General features: G+C 41.4%; 2 protein-coding genes across 3 annotated transcripts in view; one reads left to right on the top strand and one right to left on the bottom strand.

Annotated features, from left to right (window-relative positions):
- The window catches only part of LOC120566809 (NLR family CARD domain-containing protein 3-like), a 51,092-nt gene extending 35,351 nt beyond the window's left edge, over positions 1 to 15,741 (bottom strand). For both annotated transcript variants that reach the window (XM_039813464.1, XM_039813463.1), the window contains exon 1: positions 15,199 to 15,741. The gene's annotated coding sequence lies outside the window, so the exon portion shown is untranslated. The remainder of the gene's footprint in view (positions 1 to 15,198) is intronic.
- Positions 15,742 to 18,347: 2,606 nt separating this feature from the next.
- Positions 18,348 to 23,818, top strand: part of LOC120566582 (zinc finger BED domain-containing protein 4-like) — an 11,089-nt gene continuing 5,618 nt past the window's right edge. The window contains exons 1-3 of the mRNA XM_039813097.1: positions 18,348 to 19,411; positions 19,493 to 19,714; positions 19,797 to 19,927. Coding sequence (XP_039669031.1) covers positions 18,369 to 19,411; positions 19,493 to 19,714; positions 19,797 to 19,927 — 1,396 coding nt within the window. The 5' untranslated portion in view covers positions 18,348 to 18,368. The remainder of the gene's footprint in view (positions 19,412 to 19,492; positions 19,715 to 19,796; positions 19,928 to 23,818) is intronic.

Here is a 23,818-nt window from a genome sequence, read left to right as displayed (position 1 = left end):
GATCTGGAAAAGGCGTATGACCGGGTCCCCCGGGAGACACTGTGGGAGGTGCTGCGGGAGTATGGGGTGAGGGGGGTCTCTTCTCAGGGCCATCCAATCTCTGTACGACCAAAGTGAGAGCTGTGTCCGGGTTCTCGGCAGTAAGTCGGGCTCGTTTCAGGTGAAGGTTGGCCTCCGCCAGGGCTGCGCTTTGTCACCAATCGTGTTTGTAATATTTATGGACAGGATATCAAGGCGTAGTCGGGGTGGGGAGGGGTTGCAGTTCGGTGGGCTGGGGATCTCATCGCTGCTCTTTGCAGATGATGTGGTCCTGATGGCATCATCGGCCTGTGACCTTCAGCACTCACTGGATCGGTTCGCAGCCGAGTGTGAAGCGGCTGGGATGAGGATCAGCACCTCTAAATCTAAGGCCATGGTTCTCAGCAGGAAACCGATGGAGTGCCTACTCCAGGTAGGGAATGAGTCCTTACCCCAAGTGAAGAAGTTTAAGTTCCTTGAAGCTAAATTTTGAGGTCCCCACGACATCGTTTAAAAAAAAAAAACCCAAAAAAACCAAAAAAACATGCTTGTATCTGCACAAAACCCTAAAATATTAGGTAACGAGGAAAAAATTGGAGGAAACCTTTTTTTTTTTTTTTTTTGGGTGCCACTGTCTTTCTAAAAAAAGGAAAAACCGCAAAAAAAAAGAGGAGCCGCGCCGCGCAGAGGGAAAAAAAAAACCAACAAAAACATTATCACGAAAACAATTGGGTTTTTTTTTTTTTTTTTTTAAAAACAAAGGGAAAAAAAAAAACCCCCCCCCCACAAAAAAAATCCTTTTTTAAAGAAGTAAGAAAAAAAAACTCGAAGTGAAAAATTTGAGCTCCACAAAAAAACGTTTATTACAGACGGAATACTCGGCAAGCTCTGAGCTTCGCCTGCACGGAGACCAGCGGTGTCGCTTGCTGCCGCTAGCCGGCTAGGGGACATCCTCATCGGCTAGGGGGAAAGCTAATGCTAGCCGGCCACCTGTCTCATCAATCCTGCTTGCAAGTGTCCGCTCATTAAACAACAAACTGGACTACATCAAACTTCAACGAAACTCCCAACATGAGTTCAGAGACTGCTGTGTTTTTGTTGTTGTGGAAACATGCCTGAATAGTGTACCGGACTGTCCAGCTAACAGGCCTGCTAGCCCTCTGAGCTAGAGATGTTCTGTCGCCAGGTAAAAGAGGTGGGCTGTGTTAACACGGAGTGGTGCAGAAATGTGGTGATTTGTATCCATTTAACTGCTAACTGCTGGTGGAGTTTGACTGTTAAATGTCGACCATTCTACATTCCATGTTAAGTCACAGCTTATTGTGTTATTCTCGGTGTTTACAGCCCACCAAGCGCTAATGCTAGTATGCATTAGCTGAACTTCACGGAGCATATAATGCTTGTGCACTAAATGTAGCTTGTTTCGGATGTCGTTTTTATATAATGTCGTTTTTATATATTTTAAATGTGTAGTGGACTCATAAAGCAGCGAAGCAGGTGCATACTGGGATTTGGTGCCTTTCATCCATATAAGCCAAAAACACATTTTCTGGCTTTTCTCGGCCTAGAAGGCACCAATTTCAATTTTCTTTTCACATTTCTACTACATAAGTAACCCAATTTAAAGATATATTCAGCTTTGCAGCGGTGAAATATTCCTTTAATTTGTTTGTTTTGTTTTCCTCCAGGCCGTAGAGGGTGAGGGGTGGTAGAAGGTTTTTGTTCTTGTTCAATTGTATTTGTCTGTTCTGTATGTTCAAAAATATAAAAGCAATAAAAATTTGATCTAAAAAAACCCCGCTGAGAACATCACTTTTAAAAATACAGGACAATAAAGAGACATGTTAAACCAACAAAATAAACTACAAAGTAAAAGATTTGACAACAATGATTTGTAATCATTATCTGAGTTATCTAGCTTTGTCTCTGTTGAAATCTGGCTGTCGTATGAAGAGGCATTTAGCTGGAGGGTTGGGGAGAACATTAGAGATCACTTTGTCAAAGCTAAAAAACTCATGGAAAGAGTGTTGGTAACATGGAGAAGCAGACAGTCTTTTCCACTTGGAGATAAACGACAGTCACGTTAATGATTAAAGACACAGTAAGACAGAGGACGGCCAGTTACTTCATGTCCTATGATCCTGTGATAAGGTCTAGGAACTTTGGACCGGGATACATGATAACCTATGTCAGATTGCAGGAACCCAGGTTCCATTCAGTCCAAGATGATTTGTTCTGGGAGATGGGTCGATCCTATGGATAAGCAAATAAGAAGCTGGGTCCAGACTAGTTTAACCCTCTCAGGTCTAAGCCATTTGTTCCCATCTTTGTTCCCTCTCGTCTCCTTGTGTAATAATGTTTGTAGAACTTCAACCCTGTGATGCACCATCAAGTTCTAGACATCATTTATTTCAGGAGAACCTGGGCTATCAGGATATGCTGCAGGGATGTCACATGAATGTATAAACTGTTATATGACTTTAGAGACAAAAGAAAAGACTAAACGGAAATGAAATCTCACATATATGTATTGAAATCACACAGAGAACAATAATGACAGTTCCTTTTGGCTTTTGAAAAGTGTTCTTCTAGGTGTTGGCAATCAGGGGAAACAGAAATAAACTAACACACACACACACATATATATATATATATATATATATACACACACACAACTATTTAGTTCTCTCTCTCTCTCTCTCTCTCTCTCTCTCTCTCTCTCTCTCTCTCTCTCTCTCTCTCTCTCTCTCTCTCTCTCTCTCTCTCTCTCTCTCTCTCTTTCTTTTTTTTTCTTTCCAATTAGGTTTTAAGGGACAAGTGAAGACTCACTTGTTCAGGCTAGCTTTTGGGTAGCCTATGCCTTTTATTTATTTATTTTTACCATGTTTTTATTGTCTATGCACATTGTAAAGCACTTTGTGACCTTGTCTGTGAAAAGCGCTGTATAAATAAAATGTACTTACTTACTTACATATCTCTCTCTCTCTCTCTCTTTCAGGTGTATTTTATCAGAAGTTTGAGTTGGAGAAGGCTAATAAGTAATTAAAAACAAATTTTCCAATCAATAATTGGAATTATATTGTACTGTATCTGTGCTGTGCATAGCATTGTGAATTAGTTATTATTTTATGTATAGAGATATAGGGCTAACTCCAAAACCTCCAGTTCCTCCTTTTTCCTGTCTGAGCACGTCCCTGATCTCAACTGGATTCTGTCAATAAAAGACAAAAAATAATCTTAAAGTCTTTCTTTTCTCTCATATGTTTTGTACGTATTTGTGTCTCACTGCTGAGGCTCCAGAAAGTCATCTGCAGTTTGAGTCCCAACATGGCTGCTGTATGACAGCTGTGGTGATTAAATTGGAGGCCTATCTGTTTCATCAAGGCATTTGAGACAACTGAGACTGTCTAGGCAGCGTCTAACATGTGACCGAGGTGTCCTGGTTTCCCCTGATCAGAAAGGTTGGTCCTGTTAGCTGTGTCTCTGTTGGTAATCATAGTCTCAACTATTGTATCCGTTCAGCTTCATACTGAGCTCAACAGAGAGGAAAGAATTCATTCTCACTGCCATGTTTCTCTAAGGCTTTTCAACGTTCTTAAGCCACGGACCCTTTAACTGAAAGAGAGATGGGGCAGGGACCCCCTACTACATATATTATATCAAATAAAGTTCCATATTCAGCTGGTCCAACAGGTTCTCACACCCATCTCGTAAAAATACGGACATTTGGTCAGGTGCCATTGTCGGCGTTATTGACGCTAAATGTCTCCTTTAGAGTCCGCTGCATCATGTGGGAGGATCCCCCTGCCTCCCCCTGCCTCCCCCCGCCTCTCCACGTTGCACGGTGCAAATTCACGGGGAGAGCAGCGCATTGTCCCACTTTATCTCCGGTGCCAGTGCAACCATTTTCTTGTTCATCATCTTCTTCTCTCAGTACCACTTCTTTCTCTCAGGACATTGTCAGCAGTGACATCTCCCCCTACAGCCCGTCAGTGGCAATTACACATGAATTACCACTCTATCGTCCCATACAGACCATTTTAACAATTAGGCCGTCCACCCTGAAGAAACGCACTGGTGGATCACTTCCAAGGTATCTGCGTCCCCTGGCACGGGCCCCTGCTGTACTTAGCACTGGGTCAGCGCCTCTCAAGATGGCGCTAATAAATGCTCGATCCATTACAAACAAATCTTTTATTCTGCATGATTTGTTTATAAATAGGTACCTTGATTTCTTGTTCCTGACTGAGTCTTGGCAGAAAAACTTAGAATACGGCCCTCTAATTGAACTTTGTCCACCTGACTGTTGTTTTATCAGTACTCCCAGGACCTCAGGTCGTGGTGGAGGACTTGCGGTGGTATATAAAGGCTGCTTTAAAAGTCGGACAGTACCCAGTAGAGTTTTTTCCTCATTTGAACTGCAGGTTACCAAAGTTGGTAATTCTAATCCATTTTATTGTATTTTAATTTATCGACCACCTGGTTCTAACAGTTCTTTTTTGTCTGAATTTAGTGATTTTCTATCATCCATTATTATGTTGGATAACGTCATTATGGTTGGAGATTTTAACATCCATGTTGATGACTTGTCTAGTATTTTAGCTGCAGACTTTCTTAATGTAACTGAGGCTTTTAACTTTATCCAGCATGTTTCTGGTCCCACACACATTGGGGGTCACACTTTGGACCTTGTTTTTACGCATGGTCTTAATATTGACTCTGTTTGCACTGAGGAACTGCATATTACTGACCATGATTGTGTTTTTTTTAATTTGTCTTTTAATCCTGATGTATTGCCCAGTAAAAATGTAAGATGTTCTCGCATCTTAAATCCCTCCTCAGCTGAGAGGTTTACGGCAGCTTTTGTCCAAAACGCAGTGCTGTCCTCTCATGCTGACATTAATGATCTGGTCCATTCATTCAACACAAATTGCATATCAGTGTTGGATAAAGTGGCTCCATGTCAGATGCGTCGTGTTTCCCCCGTCAACACATCCCCATGGCTTAGTGACTCCATACGCTGTTTCAGGCGTACTTGTCGCAGGGCGGAACGACAGTGGAAATCCTCCAAGCTTCATGTTCACCAACTATATTACAAGGACCTCTTAACTGAATACAACAACATGGTTAAGGAGGCAAGAACAACTTATTTTGCTAATCTTATTTCATCCAGTAAACAAAACCCTAAAATTATTTTTGAAACCATCAACAATATTGTCAGTCCTGCTCCTCCTGAAGTGCCATTTTTTTCAAACAAGGACTGCAGTGACTTTCTCAAGTTCTTTGTAAAGAAAATCAGTGATGTCAGAAATGGAATTATCCCTTCGACTACTCCATTTTCGGCTCACTCAATCAGGCCACCAATCATGAACCATTTTGCTCCAATCTCGCTACAAGAACTCACTGATCTGGTTAGCAGTATGAAATTTTCCTCGAGCCCAGGAGATATTATACCAACTTCATTATTTAAAAATGTTCTTGGGTCTGTGAGTACTTGGGTTCTCGCTATACTCAACAGCTCTCTGCAATCTGGTTGTGTCCCTTTATATTTTAAACATGCATGTGTGCAGCCACTTTTAAAGAAAACCAACCTGGATACATCACTGCCGGAAAATTATAGGCCCATTTCGGAAATACCTTTTATCTCCAAAATTATAGAAAAAATTGTTGCTAAACAGCTCACTACTGTTCTGAATGCACACAACATTTTAGACAAATTTCAATCTGGTTTCCGTCAGAAACACTCAACTGAAACCGCTCTTCTTAGAGTGTCCAACGATTTATTAATGTCCTCTGACAAGGGTCAATGCTCTGTTTTGGTGCTGCTGGATCTTAGTGCCGCTTTTGATATAGTGGATCATAACATCATGCTTGAAAGACTTAAGCATTGGGTTGGTATCTCAGGAAGCGCCCTGGATTGGTTCACCTCATATCTATCAGACAGAAGTTTCTCTGTGTATCTTGGCCCCTATTCCTCAGAAACCGCGGCCCTTTCCTGTGGGGTTCCGCAGGGCTCTGTGTTAGGTCCACTTTTATTGGCATTGTACATGCTCCCCCTGGGACATATAATTAGCCAAGTTGGAGATATTTCTTATCACTTATATGCAGATGACATCCAGCTGTATGTCTCTTTTGAGCCAGAAGACACTGACAAAGTGTTGAAATTGCTCAGATGTTTCAATTTGATTAAGGATTGGCTCGCAAATAACTTTCTACAGCTCAATGAAAATAAGACCGAAGTCATTATTGTTGCTCCGGACCCTATAGTTTCGAAGATTAGTCGGCTGCTGGGCTCCTTGTCCTCAGCTGTTCAGTCCAAACTGAAAAATCTTGGTGTAATATTTGATAATAACATGTACTTGGATCAACATATTAAATCTCTGACCCGCACAGGTTTCTTTCAATTAAGAAACATTGCCAAAATTAGAGGAATTGTTTCACATTCTGAGCTTGAGATGATTATTCATGCTTTTATTTCATCTCGGCTTGACTACTGCAATTCTATTTTCACCTGTCTCAGCAAATCGTCACAGGACCGTTTACAACTAGTCCAGAATTCTGCTGCAAGGCTGCTAACCAGGTCTAGCAGGATGTCACACATTACTCCAGTTTTATACTCATTACATTGGCTTCCGATTAACTACAGGATCAAATTTAAAGTTTTGGTTCTGACTTATAAAGCTTTGCATGGTCAGGCTCCGGCGTATATCTCGGACCTGCTCCATTCATACACTACAAATAGGCCCCTCAGGTCTTCTAACCAGGGATTACTGGTTGTCCCACGCACCCGTTTAAAGACTAGAGGTGACCGTTCCTTTGAAGCGGTGGCTCCAAACCTGTGGAATGTGCTTCCTATTGCCTTACGTTCTGCAGTCTCTGTTGAAGCTTTTAAAAAGCAGCTGAAGACGCATTTGTTTAAATTTGCTTTTGATTCATTTATGTAAAATGTTGCCTTTTAATTACTGTTTTTATTCTTTTATCTTTATTGTTGTATAATTCACTATGTTTTGTACAAATTTTTATCTTGTGAAGCACTTTGTGATTATGTCTGTGAAAGGTGCTATATCAAATAAACTTATTATTATTATTATTATTATTATTATTATTATTATCATCTAGTGATGTATGCTACTGTACATTCATGTAACATCAGAGAGAGGACACCTCAATGGTTTTTGACCTTATATTTGGGGGGAAATAACTCTGTTCCATTCATGTTTACAGTGTGCATGGAATTTATCACTTAATTATCTTCATAGTTTCTAGATTTTAGAGTCCAATTTCTTCAGTGTCTTTATTTTCCATGTCCATATATACAGGGAGCAAGGCATATAATATGTAGAGAAGGAAACTCTATAAAAAATAAAAAAATGAAACGCGAGAAAAAGCGTGGCAGATAATAGCGGACCGACTTAATAATAGTCTAAAAATATACATTTATGAAATACTGCTCTTAACTGAAACCATTCAATGAGTCACTGTCATTTGCAAAAATGAGCAGTTGTACACTTTGCATTAAAAGCGAGCAGTGGAAGTTAATATGACTTAGGAAACTTATATTTTAGCCCATGAGAGAGAGGGAGGAACAGAGATATTTACGCATCATATTCTAGCGTTGTAGAAAATTGATCTTCATTGTAAATTTCCTGAGTAAAATTATCTTCTGCTTACTTTTAAGGCAAAGGGTACAACTGTTAATTTGTGCAAATGATTAGTAGCCTAATCCTTGAATGGTATGATTATGATGGTTTCAGTTCAGATCAGTGGTCAGTAAATGTATATATTTAAGGTACAATTACACAGTCAGTCGGTCCATGATCGTCTGCCTCGCTTTCTCTTGCTATTTCATTACAGCGGCTGTATTTCTTTTTATACAAATAATGTGCTTCACGTCATCATACTTCCACAAGAAGCTGCTGCTCACTCTGTATAAAGTATGTACAATGCGTATTCTCCATTTTAGCATCAGTAAATCTGTGATCGACCTCGCGGTCTTTTGAGGAAAGCCGTGAACGCACATCTATCTGAATTACTTCAGCCTGGCTCAACCTAGTCGCTCCTCCTCAGCCTGGCTCAGCCTTCGTGAAACGCACCAAGCCAGGCTGCACAGATTAGACTAGGTCAAGCCTCGCTTTATCAGTTATCCTGGATTTATATATTCTGCTTTTGTGAAACAGGCCCCTGGTGTGTGCTGGTGATAATGCTCCTGAGCTGCTGCTGATCTGCTCATCAGCAAAAGGTGTTAAAGGTACCAGCCAGAGCGTGTGGTGCTGGCAGTGGAAGATAGAGAGAGTGAAGGCGCAGTGGAAGCCAGAGGACAGAGAGAGAAGTCTGCATTACCAGAGCCAGTGGGCCAGTGGTGTTCTTATTTGTTTGGTTGTGATTAGTCTTCTTTTTGAAGATCGTTTTGTGATTAGTTTGTACAATAAATCCTTTAACCCTCATGCCCTCTTCGGTCATTTTTGTACATTTTTCTCAAGTTTTTTTTTTCATTTTGTGATAATTTTTGCTGTGTTACTTCTTATGGCATGAAATTTTGTAGGAATCCTTCTTTTCAGTCAAATTTTTTAAATCCAGTGTTTTTTAGTCTTACATGTCTTTTATACTTAAATGATTCATTTTGTTATTAAATCATCATATATCAATATTTTTTTCTGCTTTTTTTTCATAAATCACTTAAACAACTTCTTACCTAATCAAAACCACCAAACATTCAATAATTTTCAGGATTTTAACCCTTTAAATGCCAGTTTATGTATTTGAAGTATGTCATTATTTATAAAAAAAAAAACACAAAAAAATATTTTTTTCCCATATAATGAATAATATGTAGATGGGGCTTTGGTGGTGATTAGAGGCTTGGATATGTCAAAGATAAGCAACAAAACTGATTTGATTGCATTAGTATTTTTTATGTAATTCCAGATACTCCCTCTGGACACCTTCGAGGCAAAATGGCCCCATTGACTTCCATTATAACCACATGTTTTGATCTCACTGCCTTTACAGTATAAAACCATGCATTCTGTAATATCAGCATTTCATTTGGAAGAAAACTAGTCATATTTGACATTTTACAGTATTTCACCAGATTCAACCATTTTGCCCTTGTAGGCCGATGCATGAAATTATAGTTATATTATGGAGCTGTGTGTGTGTGTGTGTGTGTGTGTGTGTGTGTGTGTGTGTGTGTGTGTGTGTGTGTGTGTGTGTGTGTGTGTACCGCATCGCGGCGCATGTCTTGGGTGTGTGTGTGTGTATGTGTGTGTGTGTGTGTATATATGTGTGTGTGTATGTGTGTATGTGTGTGTGTGTGAGTGTGTGTGTCTGTGTATATATGTATATTTGTGTGTGTGGGTGTGTGTATGTATGCATGTGTGTGTATGTATGTATGCGTGTGTGTGTGTGTGTGTGTGTGTGTGTGTGTGTGTGTGTGTGTGTGTGCGTGTATGGCCTGTATGCATGTCTGTGTGTGAGAGAGAGGGCCCGTTTGTGTAAATCTGTAAACAATGATAATTTTAGTGGTGAAAAAGGCGCACCTTACTTTTGCCAGTTATATTATGGAGCTGTGTGTGGGGGTGTGTTTGCGTGCGTGGCGTGCGTGTGCGCGTGCGGGCGGGTGTAGCGAAGCGTGCGTGTGTGTGTGTGCAATGCATTGTGTCTCGTGTGTGAGAGAGAGTTTGTGTAAATCTGGGTGAAAAAAGGGCTTCTTTTGAAGGATGCATTTCATGTGTATTTGAAGACGTGCTTGAATAAAAACATTGTTTCCTGCTTTAGTTGTAAACAGAAACAACTATTAGTGTGTTGATGCACCTGGCTCTAGAGAAGGAGAAAGACCTGGAGCAAAGAGAAGGATCCTTTATCTTCCAGCCGACTGCAGGACTCATCTGAAGGTGACACAAGTTTCTGGAGTCTGACAAAATGGTCACTGGTGTCCTCCAACTCTGTGAGTGCCTCTAACCCTTCCTCTGAAAGTGGAGAGGACACTGAAGATCCTGTCCATCCTAACATTGAATGGACAGTGAAGAGTTGGCAAGTCTGGTCTCCATCTAATACTGAGACGCTGCGCAACATTCAAGCACCGACCGGCATGATGTCAGAGCCCACGAGATATGCCATATCAAGAATCCATGATGTGGCATCCTCTTTCCACCTTTTCTTCACTCTTGACTTGATCCAGCTGATTCAGGAAATGACAAATCTACACGGGAGGTGTTCAATCTCAGGATGGAGTGATGTGGATGCTCAAGAGATTTTAACAAACATGGGACTTCACACTTGGCTGGTGTGTACCGGTCCAAAGGGGAATCCACCCGGAGCCTGTGGGATGTCCATAGTGGGAGACCAGTCTTCAGGGCCACCATGTCCCACAAACCATTTGAAATGATAAGCGCCAGTTTACAGCAAATGCAGGAGACAATGTTTTTATTCAAGCACGTCTTCAAACACACATGAAATGCATCCTTCAAAAGATGCCTTTTTTCAGCAATAAAGTGATCATTGCTTGCTTAGAGGTTCACGCAAACTCTCACACACACACAAACAAACAAACAAACAAACAAACAAACAAACAAACAAACAAACAAACAAAAAAAAACAAAAAAAAAAAAAAACAAAAAAAAAAACAAAAAAAAAAAAAAAAACAACCCCACACCACACACACACACACCCACACACACACACACACACACACACACACACACACACACACACACACACACACACACACACACACACACACACACACACACACACACACACACACACACACACACACACACACACACACACACACACACACACACACACACACACACACACACACACACACACACACACACACACACACACACACACACACACACACACACACAGCTCCATAATATAACTATAATTTCATGCATCGGCCTACAAGGGCAAAATGGTTGAATCTGGTGAAATACTGTAAAAATGTCAAATATGACTAGTTTTCTTCCAAATGAAATGCTGATATTACAGAATGCATGGTTTTATACTGTAAAGGCAGTGAGATCAAAACATGTGGTTATAATGGAAGTCAATGGGGCCATTTTTGCCTCGAAGGTGTCCAAAGGGAGTATCTGGAAATTACATAAAAAATACTAATGCAATCAAATCAGTTTTGTTGCTTATCTTTGACATATCCAAGCCTCTAATCACCACCAAAGCCCCATTCCCCTATGATTTATTTTATGGAAAATAATTTATGTTTTGTTGGGTTTTTCATAAATAATTGTTACTTCAAGATTTAAAACTGGCATTTAAAGGGTTAAAATCCAGAAAATGATTAAATGTTTGGTAGTTTTGAGCAATTTAGAAGTTGTTTAAGTGATTTATGAAAAAAAGCAGAAAACAATATTGATATATGATGATTTAATAACAGTTTTTGGACATGTATAATTTTTGCCTCGAAGGTGTCGAAGGGGTATCTGGAACTATGTAAAAATACTAATGCAATCAAATTAATTTTTGTTGCTTATCTTTGACATATCCAAGCCTCTAATCCCCACCAAAGCCAAATCTAGATATTATTCATCATATGGAAAAAAAATCGTTTTTTGTGTTTTTTGTAATAAAAAATGAAATACTTCAAATACATAAACTGGCATTTAAAGGGTTAAAATCCTAAAAATGATTGAATGTTTGGTAGTTTTGATTAGGTTACAAGTTGTTTAAGTGATTTATGAAAAAAAAGCAGAAAAGAATATTGATATATGATGATTTAATAACAGTTTTTGTGTGCGTGGACATTTTTGCCTCGAAGGTGTCGAGAGTAAGTTTTTTTAAGGAGGGCATGAGGGTTAAGTTCTTGTTGAAAGCGTTGCCGGTAGAGTTTTGATTCTCTGCCCGAGCCCGAGCCCGACCCGACTTCGGGCCGGGCCGCTATTTTCCGCCACTATCCTCGGGCCGGGCCGGACCCTTGATCAAGCATTTTTGTTTTTTTTAATAATTTCTTTAGCCTAATTGGGTGGGGAGAAAGCTATGCCATAATCAGAACTATTATCTATTTAGGCCAAAGTAACAAATGTGTCCAAAAAGTTACACAAGTTGGACTACAGTTACAAAATGCAACATGTGTCATGCGCGGAGTCTCCTCCTCTCGCAGCATCACCCCGGGGGCTTCGGGCTGTATGGTGGAGCTTAAGTGCAACATGGAGCTTGAGGATGTAAAGAAAAAAAGAAAAACGGGAGAATTACCTTTGAGCAAGTCTGGAGGAAAGTCGGAGGTATGGAGCCATTTTAAACAAGTCGCAGTGACAACATGTGTGTCGGCTTTGTTGAGTGCATTAAGTGCGGCCGCTGTTCGCCTATGACAGCTGATAAAACGGAGAAGTGGATGATGAACAGACACATGATGCAGGCTCGCCGTGGCAGAAAAGATAATAGTCAGCCTTCAACGTCCTCTTCTGTTACTTCTCCAAGCATAGGCTCCCCCTGAGGGCGAGGCCCTACCAGAGAAATACGTTGAGTTTTTTTACATTTCTTCATTCAGATCCATTAGCGATCCGTTTCATTCTGAATAAACTAACAGCAGTTTACATGCTTCGCTCCTGTTGCATTATTCATTAAGATCATTTTAAACAGATTTCTGCAGTTCAAACAGCTCTGAATTGTAGTTGAGAACGTCAGTTTTAACGGCCCACGGATTAAAAAAGTGTCGGGTTGAAATCGGGCTCGGGCTCATAATTCCAGTTAATGTGTCGGGCCGGGCTCGGACACAACGTGCACGGGCTCGGGCTGGGTCGGGCTTGATTTTTTGGGCCCGAACGAAGCTCTAGTTGCCGGTGTTATGTGCCTTCTGGTTTTTCCACCTACTGGTTTCCGAGCCTGTCCAGATGCCGTGTAAACCTATCAACCTACCCACGTCAACAGATTCGCTACATATTCATAAACATTTTACTGGCCTTTGCATGTCGCAACTCAAATCAAAACTATACTGAACTGAACTGAAAATATGAGCCCTATATAACATTGTACAGCGGGAAAAATGTGTTTTAAAAGTATTTAGGATGATCCGTGTCGCGCTGGATTCGTACCTCCCTCAGCAAAAATAAAACCTTAAGAGTCCACTTCACCATCCACTACACTATCACGTTTATCACACCTGCTACCAGGACATGACTTTGTTTTTTCTTTTCCGTCAGTAGGCCATGAATCACTGTTTATCTGAGTACTCCGAAACAACAGGTTACCTTGATTTAGGCTTAAAAACATAACTATATCATGCACTCCAACCTTCTGCTACACCTCTGCGCTGCCCATGTGCAAGGATTCATCAGAAATTATAGCAGGCAGCACCGCAGTTGTGAAACAATGGGTCTAAAACAACTTTACCCTGGGCTGGAAACGTGATCTCGAAGCTCTCAAACAGCTACAATAACATGTTCCTTGGATTTATGAAAGAAAGCGATATTTCTATTGACATGGCCGCTTAAATGCCTACATCTACGTTTCCAATAGCATACAACGTTATGTTTACGACCCTAGCCTACAATAACATTGTACAGCGGGAAAATGTTTAAAAGTAATTAGGATGATCCATATCGCGCTGGATTCGAAACTTTCTCAGCTAAATTAACAGCATCCAAACCATTGCACTGTCCACTACACTACCACATCAATCACAAAAGTTTTAGAACATGACTTTGTTTTCCTCTCAGTAGGCCATGAATCACTGTTTATCTGAATAAACCCGAAATAACTGGTTACCTTGATTTAGGCTTAAAACGTACGATACCGTGCACTCTAACCATCTGCGCTATCTGTGTGCAAGGATTTGTTATAAATTCTACCAGGCGCAACGCAGTTGTGAAACAATGGGTCTAAAACAACTGGTTACCCTGGGCTGGAAACGCATGATCTCGAGGCTCTCACAGCTACAATAGGCTACCTTGGATATGAAAAGAAGCAATATTTCTATTGACCTTGTTCTACATTTCCAATAGCCCACAACGTTATGTTTACGGCGGGAGATAACGTATTTGAAACCCCTACAATACAAAGTTCTGTTTAAGAAATTTGAAATATAGTTCGCCCAACCTTTGAATTGTTTTCGCGTGTGCCTATAGGCTCTATGTCACCACCGGATATCAGAAGATCAGTTTTGAAATTGGTGTAAGATGAAAGGTGAACCTTGTTTTCAACACTTCGTCTTAAGAGTGCATCGTTGCAAGTTGTTTCGAACCAATTCAGAACAAGCTCCGTGGTGTTACGTGATTGCAAGATAAATGAGGTTGGAATACTGTACGGTTATTATTGGGAATATTGGCGAACATGGTAAGGTTTAAGGTCATAAAATGAAAAGCAGCAAATCCTTTATTGGGTTAAATATTTTGTCTTCTGTCATATGGCGTTGTATAACTTTGGAAACGTAGCTGTAGGCATGTGAGCCATGTCAATAGAAATATCGCTTCTTTTCATAAATCCAAGGAACATGTTATTGTAGCTGTTTGAGAGCTTCGAGATCACGTTTCCAGCCCAGGGTAACAGTTGTTTTAGACCCATTGTTTCACAATCCGTGTGCTGCCTGCTATAATTTATCTATTTATTTAACTAAATCAAGGTAACCTGTTGTTTCGGAGTACTCAGATAAACAGTGATTCATGGCCTACTGACGGAAAAGAAAAAACAAAGTCATGTCCTGGTAGCAGGTGTGATAAACGTGATAGTGTAGTGGACGGTGAAGTGGACTCTTAAGGTTTTATTTTTGCTGAGGGAGGTACGAATCCAGCGCGACACGGATCATCCTAAATACTTTTAAAACACATTTTTCCCGCTGTACAATGTTATAGTAATGTAGGGCTCATATTTTCAGTTCAGTTCAGTATAGTTTTGATTTGAGTTGCGACATGCAAAGGCCAGTAAAATGTTTATGAATATGTAGCGAATCTGTTGACGTGGGTAGGTTGATAGGTTTACACGGCATCTGGACAGGCTCGGAAACCAGTAGGTGGAAAAACCAGAAGGCACATAACACCGGATATCCTTTGTTTCTCTCCCGGGTTATTATTTTATATTGTTTGCATCCTTTGACCCCTAGATGGATTAGGTACGTAACAACCAGTGTTGACGTAGGCCTATATTATGAATCCCCCAAATATAAGGTCTGCCAGCAGAGTTTCTTCATCAAAGGTGTATAATGTTACCTGTCAGGCTGCTCACCTGTTAAAGTCCCGTCAGAGAGACGTCCTCTTCCTCCGTCTGTAGACACTGACAGATGCTGCTGCTGTCTGCGTTTATCACTTCCTCATATCTTTAAATCCAAACCTAGAAATGTGAGTATGACATCAGAGCAGAGGGCCGGTCTGAGCTGGAGTTCTGAGTAGTCAGAAGCAGCTGGCAGCGTTACAGAAACTCCGTCAGTCACCACTCTGATGGCAGCTGGAGACGTTTTATGTGAACACGCGCCGCTGGATTGGGAAACCCTGATGGTTGATTGAACTAGTTGACCACCGTCATGAAACAGCTTGCGGGACCGCGGTGGTTAGGTGAAGCCGGGTAACTGAAAGAAATCCAGGGCATGTTGATCTGGCCTCTGGGCTGTTCCTCCTCGTCTGTGTCTGCGTTGCCGACGGCTGATTCTGACATTGCCATTTTTGTTTTGCTGCGACTGTAAGCTAACCATCCCGGCGCTGAGTTTGAGACTATGGTGACGAGACTGCACAACTCCGTTTGATTGGTGAAACACAGTCAGGTGGTAGAGCCTTTAGCGGAAGTCTCTCCCTCTGTCAAAATAAAACATTAAAATGAGGCGTACGCGGGGGAATAAAAACAATGATAGAAAGCCAAATAGAATACCAAAAGAGGTAAAAAGAAAAGTAACGAGCTCATTGTAGCCTAATGTAGCGGAGTAAGAGTACAGTTACTTCTTCACAAATCTACTCAAGTAAAAGTAAAAAGTATAGAGATTTAAAACTACTCCTAGAAGTATAATTTTTTCAAAAACTTACTCAAGTAAATGTAACTCGTTACTACCCACCTCTGGAGATGAGAGACAGAAGAACTGGACGCTGGCTCCAGGATTGTGGCTGAGACCTCTATCTGGTTTTTATTGTCTCACAGTGAATGCTGCCTTCAGCATCCTTTATGGAGTAGTGGAAAATACACTTTCTTTCTTAGAATTAAATCCACAACACAATCTAAACTTGAAAATAATACATAGTGTATGAATTATTAAATACATTATTCAGTCAACGTAAAAGCTGATGTTCCAGTACACAACAACAATATTTGTTGTATACTGAAACACTTTTACATCAGTAAATAAATTAATCTATTTTTGCTTTGCTTGTCACTAGTGATGGGACATTTGACACCGAGACACCGAAGCTTGTATCACTTCCGCAAAGCACACTGGTTCGAAACAGTAGGCTCGTTCGAGATGAACTGCGCCTCGCCTGTAAAGTAGACGAGAGCAGGCGGCAGCAGCCGGGGCGGTGACAAAAGTCCGCTCTCAAATCGGACAGTTTTCCAGCTGACTCCAGCAGCTGACAGCAGCCTTCAGGCTCAACAGGAAGTGACACAAACACTGTGGTCCGAATTCCGATTTAATAAAATGATATCAGACCCATATATCAGCTCCTACACAGTCTCCAGTTGTTTTTATTATGACAAAGTAGCTGTCAGAATGCTCTACATGCGATCTGTTGCTGATTTTAATCACCAACAGACTGTAGATGATCCGTAATCTGAACAGATTTAGTCTCTCTGACTTTTAAACGTAACTATCAGCCACACAACATGTGTTCTGTACAGAATAAGCCTTTAAATCAAACAAATCACAGTTAAAATCCCTCCGATTCAAAATCAATGAAAAGTTTATATAAAACGTCATCATGTTGAGTCGATTCTGAACCAATCAGCTGTTCGATCAGCTGAGAGGCCGGCGTTTCCCAGCATGCCCTGGGTCCACCTGCGTCCGCCTGGCTCTTGCAGTTGGTGAAAAGCAACTGCGCTGCCTGCGTCTCAGAACTGCGGCCGCCTTGGTCTCGTGAGATTATCGTTGCCCACGTGTGCATGACGTCAGAGCAAGTCGGGATCAAGTCGGACACAAATCTAACCGGCATGCAACGGGCGGCGATCGCCGGTGATCGATTCTGCGCAGATCTGCGCAGATCTGGCTCATCTTGAACGAGCCTAGTGTTGGAGCTTGTATCACATTGAAATAAGCACGTGACTGATGACGTCCGAAGCTTCGAACGTCACTGAAACTCCGGAAGGGTTGGCTGGATTCGAATAAATGCCGCTGCACCTATGCGCTGCACCGTTACTACTCCCTCCGAGGAGAGACGCGCGGCGAACACCCAGATAAGTTTTGTTGTGTTTCATCGAGTTGACGTGCTTATTTCAGAGCCGTTTATTCAAAATAGAACATGGACAACAGTACAAACATAAGGAAGCGTTCAAGGGTGTGGGAACATTTTGACCTATTATCCCCGAATAAGGTAAGTGGCTACGTTATGGACTGTTGTATTATTAGGCCTATTTATTATTATTATTATTATTATTATTATTAATTATTATTATTATTATTATTATTATTATTATTATTCCCGGCACTGTCATTCAGACATTATCTGCTGAATAAAGTAGCCTAGATGCATTAACTAGCCTACCTAGTAATTCAGATCAAATTGGCTATTCTAACAGGCCAGTCCAGGTGTTTCTCTCTAAACAGTCACACTCTTTGCATTATTTTAAGGTTCGGTGTTTACTATGCCCACAAGAACTGGCATACAACAATAATACATCTTCAATGTTGAGGCACCTCCGTGCAAAACACGAAGCAGCAGCAGCTGCAACATCTAATGCTCCACCCAGCGCCAACATTCAAGGCAATGTTCATTCCGGTCCTTCGTTTGGTTTGTTTCATTTTCGTTTCATTATTGTGATCATTATACAACACACAGCCTATTAATTTTCCCACCAGGAAGGAACACGCACCAAACTGGGCGAAGGATTCATCAAGCTGCAGTCCTCGCACCTTGCAGAAATCACCTTGATCGCCACCCTTGATCGCTTTATATCCTTTAATGTCACCTAATTCAAACACAATGTTCATTTCAGTTTTTAGTTGTGGTGTCTTTCTTCAAACATTATGCTAGGCCTACTTCATGGCTACGTTGTTTGTCCCAAACACTGGCAGAATGTATTATTTGTTAAGGCTCAGAATTCACATTTAAAACATGCAAACACACAAAAAGCAACTGTCAGATATATATATATATATATAATATACATTTACATTTGCTGCATAATAATTAAGTAATGAATAATTACTGAATTAATATTGTCATTCAAATTATGCTTCTTGTGTGACAGTGTCCAGGAAAATGGAGCTGGATGAAGCCTTGCTGGAGATGGTGGTGGTGGATGCCCAGCCACTGAGCATTGTGGAGAATGCAGGGTTCAAGGCCTTTGTCAATCTCCTGGATCCCACATATATTATCCCTGGGAGGAAGACCTTAAAGGCAATGCTGCAGAAAAAATATAAAGACACCAAGGAGAAGGCTGTGGCTGAGCTTGGGAAGGCATCCACAGTAAGCCTGACTGCAGACATGTGGACATCCATAAACATGGATGCCTACTTGGCAGTAACATGCCACTATGTCACAGCAGAGGCCAAGCTTTCCACTGTGCTGTTAGGAGTGAGGAAGTTCCCTGACACGCACACAGCAGCTAACATCGCTGAAGCAAAGTCAGCCCTTATGACAGACTGGGGAATTACAGGGAAGGTAAATAGCTTGGTGACCGACTGTGCGTCAAACATGATTGCATGTGCTAATCAGTTACATCTCCGCCATGTCCCTTGTTTCGCACATGTTTTAAACCTTGTGGTGAAACGATCCCTTGCTCTAACCCCTGAGCTGGAAGAAATGCGGTCTCGTGCACGCCGCATTGTCCATCTTTTTAAATGCAGCACAACTGCCAAGGAAAAACTGTGCGAAATCCAGCTACAGATGGGTAGACCTCTGCTGAAGCCAATCCAAGAAGTGGATACAAGGTGGAATAGCACCTATGCCATGCTGCAGAGGATCCATGACCTGCGAGAGCCTTTGGGAGCAACTTTGGCTAATCTAACTAATGACATCACTCCCTTTTCAGCAGAAGAATACGAGTCCATCCAGCAGTGTCTGCTGGTTCTGAAGCCATTCCACCTGGCCACTGTCGAACTGTCTGAAGAACAACGAGTGTCTGGCTCCAAAGTCATTCCGATGGTGAAGATGTTAAGACATCGTACTGGCAGACTGTGTACAACAATGGCAAACCCGTTGGAGCAGAAACTGGCCAGTAATGTGCAAAGCACTCTAAATGACAAGTTTGCCATTGTTGAAAAAATGACTGCTCTCAGTGTGGCAACACTTGTGGACCCGAGGTAAAGTAGGTACTCAATGATAAATTTGGCATTGTTGCAAAAATGACTGCTCTCAGTGTGGAAATTCTTTTGGACCCCCAGGTACAAGGAGATGGGGTTCTGCAGTGCAAACTCGTCTCAGGCTGCAGTGGAGAGACTCACCAGGGAATGTGCCAACATCATTCCACCACCACCACCACCACCACCACCCTCCTCACAGGAGTCTTCAGAGCAGGAGGACAATCTCTGGGGCCTGCTTGACAGCCACGTTGGCACACAACGTGGTTCCAACGCAACAGCCAGTGCCATTGCCGAGGTCCAGAGGTAAATTGTTGGGATTGGTGGTTTCCCTACAGACATAAGAAGAATTATAATGAAATAAATTGTATTTTCCTTCTGCTTACAGGTATTTGAAAGACCCACATTTGCCTAGGTCAGAGGACCCTCTTAAATACTTGGGAAAGGCACCACCTTGGCTGTTCCAGCTCTCTCAAATAGCCATGCGCCATCTGTGCACTCCAGCATCCTCAGTGCCATGTGAGAGGGTCTTCCAAGGCTGGGGAACTAGTCAGCAGCCGATTGAAACCGCCTCAAACCCAGCAACCGCGAACACATTTTGTTTCTCAATAAAAATCTGGAAAGGAAAACAAGTACACAATAAGCATTCCCCAAACTGTCATTCACAATCCCCATTACTGCACAAGCACCTTCCCCAAACCTCCTTTGTACACAAGCACTTACACACAAACGACCTCTTGTATTTCACATAGACCTGTATCACAAGCCCCTTCCCCAAACCCCTTTATGCTTTCTGAATTGTAGCAACCCTGTATATAGCCTATGCCTCTGCTGCAACTGCATTCTATATTTGGTTGCTGCTCAATGCGTGTTACCGCGTGTCTAGGTTACTCAGCAATAATTGTAGTTAAACAACTTTGTTGCAAGAATTATTACGGAATAAACTAGACACGTGTTTGTCATACAGCTATAATAAGCATGATATACCTGCTCCATATGTAACGGTAGTGGGAATCATACCTCAGGCATCAGCGTTGCCTTTCCTCCAACGTAGGCTATGTGGCGAGGACGAGAAAAACTATTAAAAAGGCACGTGTAGTAGGCTAGCGCGTTCACAAGCTTTCGCTTCGTCGCTACGTGCTTACCAATGGCCCGTTACAATTCACTGGAACATCGCGGGGTATATGAGTGGCTTGCACTGTATTTGATTAACTTATCAATTAGCCTACCTACATACACCTGTGTGCAATTATCGTGAAGCGTTAGAAGGTGGCATTGTTGCTGCTGTTTATTTAATCCATATTTAGCCGTGATTTGAACATCCTCAAATCCTGATCACAGTAGTTTATATCATTATATTATAATGTTATATTCAAACGTTCAAACACAGGCTTTATATTTTTAATTCAGTCATGTCATGTTCATGTCATTTATTTAATTTAAGTCCTGTCATTCCATGTGCATGTGTCCATTCTGTCTCTCCTATGTTCATGTTATAAGCTTCGTTTGTCTGTGTCGAGTTATAGCCGCTGTCATTTCTGCTGACCAGCAGATGTCACTGTGTTGTCTTCGATGCTTTGATGCTTCGGATCATTTTGCGATACAATCAGGAAGAAGCTTCAGAGGCTTCACAAGGCTCCGTTCGCCCATCACTACTTGTCACAACAAACTGTAGCTTGATGCTTAAATAAATACAATGAGTGAACAAATGAACTTAACGGGTGGTTTTAAATGGATATTTTCACAGAATTTAGGCCACCGGCACCGGTTAAGCTGCTTACCTTTATGGAGTAGTAGTGGAAAATACAGTTTGAAAAACCACCTACAGGCACCAAATTTTAAACCTATGGTGTCCTGTAAGGGACAAACATTGGTGAGCTCTCCCTGTAATAGACATAACAACAGTGACGCCTGGTGGTCTACTCATGACCTTACATGTATGCTGATAGTTGGAGGCTGTAATCGTTCCTCCTGTCCATACTGACTGTCAAGTGATCCAGGGATTGACGCTAACTTTTTTCCTATGTAATTATTTATACTTTAAACTTCATAGTCTTCACACACACACACACACACACACACACACACACACACACACACACACACACACACACACATACAAACACACACAGACACACACACAGACACACACACACACACACATACACACACAGAGACAGACACACACACACACACACACACACACACACAACATGTCTTCAAGGCTTTTTACTATATTAACTATTAGTAATATAGACGCCTTAGTTAACTGTTGTTAACTGTTAGTCAAGCCTTCTTAATGCATTATTGGTAAAATAGACACCTTAGTTAACTGAGATTAACAGTTAGTTAAGGCATTAAATAATGGTAAATAATGCATGAATTAATACCTTAGTTAACCCTTTAAGCGCTAAAGTCGCAAAATTGCGACAGGACGCGGTACTGAATCAACTGTTTTCTCTGAATAGTGTTATATGTCATTCATATTCCCCTCCACTAGTTGGCAGACATCCTGTACTTAGACCTTAGCTCAGAAATACATCATGCTTCAATGCAAAATGTTCGAGGAAATCCCATCCAAACTTGAATTTTTTTGTCAAAAGCGACTAGTGACTTTAACGTTGTTATTGGAGACTTTTGTGGTGTTTGGAGACTCGTGAAAGCACGTATCACTCTACAATTACTGCTCAACGAGCAGCGGGTGCTGCCGTGAGCCACTCCCCCGTCCAAAGCCCTCACAGGTGGTCAGTCTCTCAGTAGCCTCGCGCAGCAGTCCCAGCCTGCAGTCAGAGCAGAGAGGAGACACCCCACTGAGCAAGCGACGTCTGTGGATGTACAAAACAGGTTGATATCACGTCCGTCCATTCATTGACAGCCAGAAACAGTTGATAAATGACACTGAGAAATGATGTCCAATCAGGCCACAATCTAAACGTCCACTGACAGCCAGAATTTGTTGAGAACAGACGTTCATACTGGCTATAATCTGAACATCCGTTGACAGCCAGAATTAGTTGATTAACGACACTGGGAAATTATGTCCTGTCAGGCCATAATCTAGATGTCCACTAACAGCCAGAACTAGTTGAGAATAGACGTTGATGCTGGCTATAATCTGGATGTCCATTGATAACCAGAATTAGTTGATGAATAACACTGAGAAATGATGTCCAGTCAGGCTATTTATAATCTAGACGTCCACTAATCTGTAGTGTTAATTTGAGTTAAATTCCCAGTGTAAATTATTCAGAGTGAATGGGTGTTGATTTGTGTGTTATTTTAACACTTACAGTGCTGAAAAAGCTCTGCGGGGGCGTCATTTCAAGGAGTTAGGAGCATACACTCATTTTGAGTTACTTTCCACATCCGGTTTTTTCGCGCTCATTCATTGACGAGCAGGATATATTTGTCTTCACTTACCGTGGCAGTGAATTTTGCTAGCGCCCAGAAGACAACTGTGTGGGATTGGGATATTCGGTTTAAAAGGTAAGAATCACATTTATCAATTTAAAGGCCGTTTGTCGTTATTTAAACCATGTTTTAACGTTAAGTGGGGTGTGATGCAGTCGATGTGCTTACATGTGGATTAATGGAATTTACTTGCTAGCTAACGTTAGCTAGCAAGTAATTTATATTTATCAACTGTACGTTAACGTTAGAGGTAAACATTTACGTTGCGTGTTTAAATGTGATAAAAGTGCTTAACATTGTATTTACTATGGTTCTATTACGATAGCAGGGTTTTAGCTACACCAACTGAAAATGTGTATGTGGGGGTGGGGTCGTTGTCGCAGTCGCTTTTTATTTTTTTAAATTTGCAGACGGTTAAGTTGTGTGAGAGAACATTTCTGTCAGGAATATTCGGTTTAAAGGAGAACCACATTTATAAATGACTCTCTAAGTTAGTCCAGCAACTGTAAAACGGTAACATTACGTTAGTGTGTTTAAATATAAAATGTGCTTAACGGTGTTAGCTAGCTAGTATGTTTAATGAAAGTAATTTTATGTGGCGTCGTCGTCAGGTTCAAGATGATTTGTGCACGTCCGCGTTTGTTTTTCGTCAGTGATGAAGGCCTGCACAAGGCTTTTGGCGTCTTCACACTGGCCATTTTTGCTTTGTGCCGTTCGCGTCCTCCATGTTTATAATAGCGCTAACATTACTCGCGTTTACCCGCCGGTGTATATTTGTACGCCCCAACATAGTTTCTTTCCGCCATCAATATGGCAGAAATACCGACTGTTGCAGCTTTGTTTCTGCTGTGGAAGTCTCAGATACGTTGGGAAATTAAACTGCGTCATGTCTGGATTAGTAACGTCATCTGGTGGAACGAACCAGCCTTCTCAAGTAACGTTACGTGTGCTGCTTCCAGCGCCAACGTTACTTGAGGTTCAGATTTAACTGTTTAGTTA

The sequence above is a fragment of the Perca fluviatilis genome, chromosome 10 (assembly GCF_010015445.1).
Source record: "Perca fluviatilis chromosome 10, GENO_Pfluv_1.0, whole genome shotgun sequence".
Taxonomy (NCBI): Eukaryota; Metazoa; Chordata; class Actinopteri; order Perciformes; family Percidae; genus Perca; species Perca fluviatilis.
The sequence above is the reverse complement of the archived record's forward strand: the minus strand, read 5'-3'. Positions and strand labels throughout refer to the sequence as shown.